The sequence below is a fragment of the Capsicum annuum genome, chromosome 12 (genome assembly GCF_002878395.1).
Source record: "Capsicum annuum cultivar UCD-10X-F1 chromosome 12, UCD10Xv1.1, whole genome shotgun sequence".
NCBI lineage: Eukaryota > Viridiplantae > Streptophyta > Magnoliopsida > Solanales > Solanaceae > Capsicum > Capsicum annuum.
The window spans coordinates 227050453-227060106 of record NC_061122.1 but is presented as its reverse complement, the minus strand read 5'-3'; the positions used below and the strand labels follow the sequence as shown (position 1 = coordinate 227060106).

At 33.8% G+C, this 9654-nt stretch overlaps 1 protein-coding gene across 2 annotated transcripts; it reads right to left on the bottom strand.

Annotated features, from left to right (window-relative positions):
• Positions 1-366: 366 nt before the first annotated feature.
• On the bottom strand, positions 367-6832 carry LOC107850904 (E3 ubiquitin-protein ligase MBR1). 2 transcript variants are annotated; one of them, XM_016695715.2, is made up of 6 exons: positions 6635-6832; positions 2575-3778; positions 2440-2490; positions 2232-2330; positions 1311-1475; positions 367-717 (listed from the first exon to the last, which is right to left on the bottom strand). In XM_016695715.2, exons 2-6 carry the CDS (start codon positions 3751-3753, stop codon positions 574-576), a joined length of 1638 nt encoding a protein of 545 aa, XP_016551201.1. In that variant the 5' UTR covers positions 3754-3778; positions 6635-6832; the 3' UTR covers positions 367-573. The 2 variants fall into 2 exon arrangements, with proteins under 2 accessions (XP_016551201.1, XP_016551202.1); XM_016695716.2 differs by having other exon boundaries at positions 6480-6767.
• Positions 6833-9654: the final 2822 nt, after the last annotated feature.

Genomic DNA, 9654 nt, shown 5'->3' with positions numbered 1-9654 from the left:
TTTCTTGCTGTTCAATGGCTCACCTCTTTGTTGGGCTGATATTTTATGGACTGCAACAATCCCACAAGTGGGGGAGAATAAGATGTGTGCATACCATACCCCTACTTTGCGAGGCTATATTTTAAGGACTAAAAAGGACAGCCCGGTGCACAAAAGCTCCCGATATGCGCAAGGTCCAGAGAAGGGCGCCACCACAAGGGTGTATTGTACGCAATCTTACCTCGCATTTCTGCCAGAGGCTGTTTCCAAGACTTGAACCCGTGACTTCCTGGTCACATGGCAGCAACTTAACCAGTTACTCCAAAATGTGTTTATCGATATAAAAACGCGATTAGAGCAAGAAAATTATTGTAACACTAGCAAAGGTTGAAGGAAATGAATATGATAGCATTCACCACCACAAAGCCAGAAAAAAGGCCTGGGCTTATTGGTTCATATGGCAAGAGCAAATTAAGTACAAGAAAAATGAATTGAAGAAATCCACAAAAACCAGCCCTAGATGAATTTGTACACAAGGGAAACTGTTACAGCTTCCCACATCTGGGGTTAAAGTATTCTTAAAGATTTCAAAAACTAAGATAGCGTTTTCGGTGATTCTGCTGCAACCTTACAGATAGGGCACCAGTTCTTGAGCTTAAACCACTGCTTTATGCACTCGGTATGATACCCGTGCTCACATCCCAGGTTCCCTATTTCATCTCCAATCACGTACTCCTCCTGCAATAACGTATGATCATCGCAATGGTTAGAAAATCGATTCATATGGACAGTGATATGGTCAATGAGGATTCATATAGCCGATCCAAACTTGCTGAGTTTTCATATATAAGCTTTGTCTCACACAGACGATGCAACATATTAGAAGCTTGGAAATGTCGATGGCATGATTAGACCTGCCAAAGTTAGGTCCTCGAAAAGTCTATGGACCCAGACATCGGAAGCACATAAGCATTAACAAGAGTTCTAGGTTCACTTTTTCAAACACCACTACAAATTTTTAAGGTCCTCGAGCAAAAACTAGTAAGCATGTTAAATATTAAGAAGCAATTACAAGAGGGATATGTTTTTTCTTGAAAACGAGCAAGAGGAAAATACTTTGTTAAATAAAGATCAAAGGCAACAACAAATAATCAAAAAATACTAATGTCGTCAGGTGAACATTATCTAATAGCATTTGATTTCTCTCCACTTGAAAAGATATTTCATAGGCAACGGAATACCTAATGCAATCCTATAAAAATATCGAACATGAAAAAGAAAAATATGAACGATGAATTAATGGGTAAATATGCTTAAAATAGGACGACAACCTGACAAATGCTGCACTTGACGTCATCTCCATCCCCGTCAGCTTCTAGTGTTTCTGTCTCTGAAGCCATACCTTGATAAATGCTTCTCCTGAGGCACTTTGATAGTGCTTCCTCGGGCAGAGCTGTACTAACAGAGCCAATCCTCTCCTCAAGTGCTAATAATTCCTATTAAAAAATCAACAATCATTTATCAAACGATGGATATAAAAAGATCATTTTAAGATGATGTAGAAGTATCATGCTAGACTGGTGGGAGAACTTTATTTGAGGTGCTTTCAGCTAAGAAAACTTCAAATAATAACCCTCAATTCTTGCAAATAAGAACACACATGAGTGATGGGGTTCGACAATGAGGACTATCTCTCTAAATTTTTGACTTGATTTAAAATATGGATTTTCCATACTTTAAAGACGAAATATACAGTTCTAAAAACCAAAAATGAGTACTATAGAACATTCATTAAATTATCGAAGTGTTTGAGGAAGGCATAGCCAAAGACACCATTGTTACTACAACAACAATATACCCAGTATAATCCACAAAATGCAGTCCAGGAGGGTATAGCGTAAGCAGACCTTACGCTTACCTCAGAGGTAGAGAGGTTGTTTCCGATATACCCTCGGCTCAAGGGAAAAAAATAGTCCAAAGCAGTCCAGAAAAGAAACTAACAGAGATACAAGAAATAGCACATAGTAATAGGAGAGTCACTGCAACAAAATAATATGATAGTGTAAAATAATATGATAGTGTAAGTATAAGACAACAAATAATAACAGAAATCAAAGGACAAGAACTACAGGAGAAATACTACAACTACTAGTATGGACGGATAACAAAACAACACAATACTACCTACCATGTTACACTCGTTAAATAGTAATAATATCATATAAGTTGTGAGAGAAGAAATAAAAGCAGACCTCATAGGACATATCATCGATATCTAGTCTCATGTCTCTATGCTGATCATAGAAGTTAAGGCCACTGAGGAACAAATTGGTCTCCAACGCTAGTAGTCGCTGTAGATAGAAAACAAGAGCGCGTTCACAAACCAAAATAGGAAACTCACAGGAGAAGAAAAATAATTAAACATTGACTACCTCATAAAAATAATTAAACATTGACTACCTCATAAGATAACTCTTCATCTTGTTCAATTCTCTCAAGTGCTAGCAATACCTGTAAAGTAAAGCAAGACCAAAATACTTCAATATCAGTAAGCTTTAGAAAGTAGATTAAATCTGAATTCCTCCAAGAAAATACCTGAGCAACTCCATCCATGTTATATCGCTGAAAACCTTCACGGTTCACAAATCGATTAATGTCGATTTCTGCTGAAGTGAATGGTACTGCACCAGGTAAATCATCACCTTCGTCTTCATCTTCATCATCTTCGTCATCATTTCCAGGTAAACTATAAGCACTATAATCACTTGATGAGGAATCCGTGAAAAGTTGACTAGATGAACTAGGTATATCTAGAATTGGAGTTTTAGGCTGAGGTAAATTTCGGCTTAAGCCAGAAGACGACTTAGTATGCAATGAATCCTGAATCGGACCCCTTAACCTAGTACTCGCATTCATAGACCTGTGGGTCCTAACTGATACAGCACGATTCCCCTCATTGCAATCCGAACTTCTACTACTCCTTGAATCAGAGATGGAGATTCCAATAGCGGGACGAATGACACGTCCTTCATTTCGTGATACCCCGCTCATTTTCTTCCCTTTAGATGATGAACTGCTTTCACCTTCAGTATTTCTCCTTTTCACTGTGTCCCTTCTACTAATACTTGATTCTGATGGTGAATAACTATATGAGAGGGCATCCGATACGGAATTGCACTTCAGATTTTTCAACCTATATCCCTCCCCACTACTACTTCCCCTTGTCCCAGCACTAATACATTTAGATGATGACGAAACCGAGGAATCCACTGGACTCTTTTGGCTGGAAGAACCAGGTCCCTGACCAAATATTTTTTGAGGTCTATTGCTCGGTGTTCCACTAGAACAGCCAACTTCTGCAAATAAAACTTTGCTGGATCCAGTATGGAATTGATGCTCAGTCGATGACTGCAACTGTTTTAAAACTTCTGGCTCTTCATTTAAGGAACGGGTATCTGATGGCTTATTTTCAACGTTAGAAAAGTATTTTCTCTGAGATTCCTTGCCTGACCTTCTTGCACTAGTCATTCCAGAAGATGTCACAGATGAACTCCCAATTACTTCCTTTCCATTTGAAGAACCAAAAGCAGGCCTCAGAGGTCTGGGTTTCTCCATTCCTCCAACTCTGGTACTCTTCGCATAATTGACTCGGCCACTACATCCAAGTCTAGAACAATACTGAACATTTTTATCTTTGCTTTCAGCCGTTTCCCTTAAACCTCTTCTGGGGGCGACAAGCCCATTGCCAGCTCTTTTAACAGAATATTCCTCCATGTCTTACACGAAGCACCATTTATTTCTGCGCAAACCATATAGTCTTAAATTAGCAATCGTTGATTAGGCCTTACAACAAGGAAGTTATATATGTCTGAGACGACATTTCTTTTGCAGCTGGCAACAACTCTCACGATAGAACAGGATTTCAGTAAAATACTAATCTCTAAAATTTCAAAAACAATGATCAAGTTCAATTGTTCAAAAACTGTTAGCAATTAGCTAAGAGAAACTTCATTCATATTAAGCAGACATCTAGTTTTTAGGTGATCAAAATCAAAAAGCGTCAAACATAAATCATTTTGAAATTCATAACAGTTCATATATGAGCTGACTAAAACTCTCACTAACTCATGAAAGGGAAGCCCGGTGCACTAAAGATCCCGCTATGCACGGAGTACGGTAAAGGGCCGGACCACAAGGACCAAAGAGGTTGTTTCCACGGCATGAACTGTGACCTCCTGGTCACATAGCAGCAACTTACCAGTTACTCCAAGGCTGCCCTTCAACTCATAATATCATCAAAAACCATTCCCCTAGATTCTATTTCAAAACTTATGAACCTTCTCTAGTGGGATATTAGCAGCACTAACACATCCAAAAGCCAATTCTTTTTCTTTTTCCGTCATCCTTTTTATTCAAATAGACTTATTGGTAATTCGCACGCATCTTTGAACAGAATTCAAAGATCAACTACCAAATCCAATAGCTAAAACAGTATAATTGACGAGAATAATTTGCTATGCCACCGTTCCTTATCTTACATTTGACATGATCATACTTAAATAGGGTGTCAAACTCCAAAACAAATGAAATGGATTAATGCAATCAAGAAAAATAAACCCTTGTGGTGGGGCCCTTCCCCGGACACCGCGCATAGCGGTAGCTTTAGTGCACCGGGCTGCCCTTTTAAAAAAATAACATAAATAACAACCTAAAAGATTCATCCAGAAGAGCTAACAAGAATAAAGGGAAAAATAAGTCAGCAATATAATATAAGGCCAATAGTAACTTATGAACTCAATCACTGAACTATAGAAAAAAAGAAACTAAAATCTACCAAGAGACTTCAAACCAACAAAAGTAGATACCAAAACTTTCATCCGATGCACGTAAAGTTGGCAATCAATTAAAAAACTAAACGCAGTTAATACATAGAATCCCAATAAACTGATCAACAAGATAACAATCAAAAAGGAGAAAATTAAAAAAAGGTCATCAAGAAGTCACTAAGGAAGTCAGTCAAGCAAACCAGAGAATATCAAAAGGACTGAAAATCCAATTCACGAATTCGCAGGAAACGAAATTATAGCACCATAATCAGCCAAAAGATGATTGAGAAAAACTACTGAAAAATTCTTTTTTGCCTCTCTATTTCCAAACCTAAATAAAAAAATCACGAGAAAGTGAACTATAGTATCATAATCAGCTAAACAGTATTGACAAAAACGATCGAAGATTCATTTTTTGCTCTCTCTACTTTCCAACGCAATCCGAAAAATCACAATAAATGAACTATAGTATCATGATCAGTCAAAGATTATTGAGAAAAAGGACTGAAAATTCATTTTTGCTTCACAACTGCCGAACGCAATCCAAACAAATCACAAGAAAGTGAACTATACTATCATAATCAGCTAAACACTTCAACCCCAATTCATAAAATAGTAGAAAACTGAATTATATCACCATAATCAGCCAAAAGACGATTGATAAATACAACTGAAAGTTCATTTTTTGCTTCATTAATTCCAACCCCAACTGGCGAAATTGCAGGAAACTTAACTATATCACCATAATCAACCAAAAGACAATTGATAAAACCAATAAAAATTCATTCTTGCCTCAACCTAATTCAAAAAGATCACAAGAAAGTGAACTATATAGCACCATAACCAAAAGTCATTAACAAAACCAACTAAAAATTCGTTCTTGCCTCAACCCCAATTCAAAAAATCACAAGAAAGTGAGTTGTATCACCATAATCAGCTAAAATCCAATTGATAAAAACAACTGAAAATGAATTCTTGCTTAATTAATTCCAAACCCAAATAGCAAAATCACCATAATCAACCAAAAGACGATTGGTAAAACCGATCAAAAATTCATTCTTGCCTCAACCCAATCCAAAAAAATCACAAGAAAGTGAAGTATATCACCATAATCAGCCCAAGCGATTGATAACTGAACTACAACACCATAATCAGTCAAAATCCCATTGATAAAAACAACTGAAAAATCATTTTTTCTTATCTAACTTCAAAACCCAATTCACCAAATCGCATGAAAGTGAGAAAAACAACTGAAAATTCATTTTTTTGCCACGTCCATTCCAAACCCAATTCACAAAAATCGCAGAAAAATAAACTATTAACACCATAATCAACCAAAAGACAATTCACGAAAACGATTAAAAATCCATTTTCTTGCCACTTCACTTCCAACCCCAAATCCAAAAGATCACATAAAAGTGAGAAAAACAACTGAAAATTCATTTTTTGACTGATCAATTCCAAACCCAATTCACAAAAATCGCAGAAAACTGAACTATAACACCATAATCACCCAAAAGACAATTCACGAAACCAACTAAAAATCCAACTTTTGCCACTTTACTTCCAAACCCAAATCCAAAAAACCATATAAAAGTGAGAAAAAACAACTGACAATTCATTTTTGCCTCATCAATTCCAAACCCAATTCCAAAAAATTCACAAGAAACTGACCTATCTAACCATAATCATCCAAAAAACAATCGGTAAAACCAACTGAAAATCCATTTTCTGCCACTCTTCTTTCCCAAGAAATATAAAAACTACACTATCACGACCATTCAATACCCAAAAAAAACAAAGAATTATTATTCCATTAATTTATCCACCTTTTTCTCTTCAATTTACTTCTTCTTTCTTCTTTTACACCAAAACAAAAAAGGAAAAAAACTCTTTTTTGAGAGAGAAAAGGGAAGAGAGACTGTAGAATCGGGAAATGAGTGAAGAATATATAGAAGACAACAACAAATCCTCAACAAACAATTGCTAAAATGGCGTATTGCCAATTGAATCTTGATATCAAATATCAGCCGTTTGATCAAAAATCAACGGCTCTTGATGAGTTTATATATGTCTATGTTGAAGTTTTTGACTTGTTCTTTTACTTGGTCCCTACTAAACTAAAAATAGAGTGAAAACTACTTTTAACACTTTTGGGCCACGAGAGTTTTTTTTTTATTGGGATATTTTTTTTAATTTTATGTCAAATAAAATTTTAAATTGATATTTAATTATGAAAATTTTAAATATTATTTAAAATATATTTATAATTTTTTTTTTTATATATTTTCATCTTTATTTTCTTATAAATAACTAAAAATAATTTTAGTTATATTAATAAACAAACACAACTTTAATTTTAACTCTAAGAATTTTAGTTTTTATGGTCAAATGCCGATGGTTTATTATGCATAGTTTTATAATATAGAGCATTATTTTAATGAATGTAATATATTAGGAATTAGGGAAGAAGGGTTGGAGTTGGAATCGCTTTTTGTTTTGTGGTTCATACGAGAGTAGTTTTAGTGTTACATTTGTAGTTTTTATTCTTAAAATTTTAATGAATTTGTTGTTTTGGATAAATTAATTATAGTATTGTTTATGATAGTCTTATTTTTATTACTATCTATTGTTTTGTTGTTGTTTATTAGTCTATGTATATATAATTATATTATATATTTTCTAAATTATTTTTATATTGAATTGGTTTATTGAAATAGCTTCTTTATCTCACCTCTAAGATAATGAGACTGCGGACAATTAATCCTATCCGCACACCACTTTATAGTAATACACTGAGTAATTTGTATTCTTGTTGTGTTATTTTAATATTTATCATATAATATCATATATTAATAATTCAAAGAAAGTATGGTGCAGGATAGAAGTAATATATAAAAGCGGAGAGGATAAATATTGAAATAGGAATATTAAATAATAAGTAAAGATGGAAAAAAGAAAATGATAAGATTATTATTCGATTAGATCAAATTAGTGTTATAGAAAATGAATTTTTGACGTACCTAATAAAGCAATAAAATTTAAGTTACGAGCGAAACAAATATTGTAACTAACAACACGATATAATAGGTGACACTTATCAAGCTCTGATTTTTATGTAGTATTTATAAAAAGAAAAAGTAATTATTTTATCAATTTTTGAACTACAGAAATTCTACGGGGTAAGCAATGAGGAATGATTAGTCCAATGTATTACAATATAAAAATGAAATATTTCTCATATATATTCTTAATTTTGAAATTGTTAAAAATCCAATATATTCATTTTTGATAAGTATTAATTGGGTCTAAAAGACATCGAGAATCAAACTTTAAACTTTGAGTCGTAATGCTAGATCACTACTTATTAAATATTGTAAAATAATAAAAACTTTAGTATTTGTTTATAGTTATGTTCGAATATCTTTTTGCATCTTATATATTATTATACGAACAATAAATGATTAAATAAATAAATAGAACAATACTCAAATTGCACCCATACTCAAATGCTATTTGTCATAGAATATGGCATATAGTACTCATAATTTTTTTTTGATAATATAGTACTCATATTATCATATATTAGTTTCCTATTCAAGATAATCATTTTTGAGGAATCAAATATTAGGTAAAACATTTTAGGGTCATCAATGCAACAACGATAATATATTTAATGTATTCTCATCAAACGGGGTTTGAGGAGGGTACTAGTATATATGTAGTTCATATCTTTACATGAGGTAGAGAAATTGTTTTCGACAGACCTCCGACTCACGCTAAAAACAGTAATTGAAAAGGATGTGATAGTAGTAAGAGAAATAATAGATAGTAACAAATCAACAATAGTACAGAAACAAAGACTATATCAAAATAATATCACAAACGATCTGCCCAAAACAAATAGGTATCATCATCAAAGCTAAAAAAATAAGAAACTACAATCTTCATACTACGATTATTTGTAAGGGCGACAACATAAAACACTCCTAACTATACTAGCAAGGACGCACTCCTACCACCAAAGGATGTGGTGAAGCGGGTGGGGCTACTCCTCCCTTAATCAGATATCTCGAGCTCGAGCCCTGGGTATGAAAAAATCTTTCGTAGGGAGTGCTTCCCTCGAATGAGCCCTATGTGGCGTGAATTTGGATTAGTCGGGCTCCAATGCGGTTATCGAATACCGGATCAATTTTTTTTTTTAAAAAAAGGACCCACTCCTTCCCACGGACCTTCTGTCGTAATCTACATTCTCCACACCTTCCTATCTAAGGTCAATAATGCTAAGTGTGAAATTTTATCACGTGATTTATGTAGAAACTATGAAGCGCGTTGAGCGTTAAACATGTACTCAGGAGCGGCAATACACTAATGTTAGGGGGTTCATCCGAACCCCCTTCGACGAAAAATTATACAATATATACATGATTAAAAATATTTTTTACGTATATATAGCAGATGTCGAACCCCGTTTGGTTAGGTCGTATGTTCACTTGTGAATCTCCTTGGTGAAAATTCTGACTCCGTCATTGTTAATGTACTAATTAAACGTACAATATAATATAATTTTTCGATAAAAGTGTTCGACTGATCATCTTCACTGATCATTCTAAAGGAAATTATTAATTAAATTTAAGACATCATGTTGATATTTTAGTAAGATTTAGCAAAAACTGCTCAGCCATAAAATATATTTACAAAATCATATCTTATAATACGTGTTTATATGTAAGCCTTTTAGATTGCCTGAGGTCTAATATATAAATTAGGATAAATAAAGAAAAATATTAGATAATTAGAAGAACCACAAATGTATTAATCACTAAAATTAAAAAAAAAAAAAAAAAAC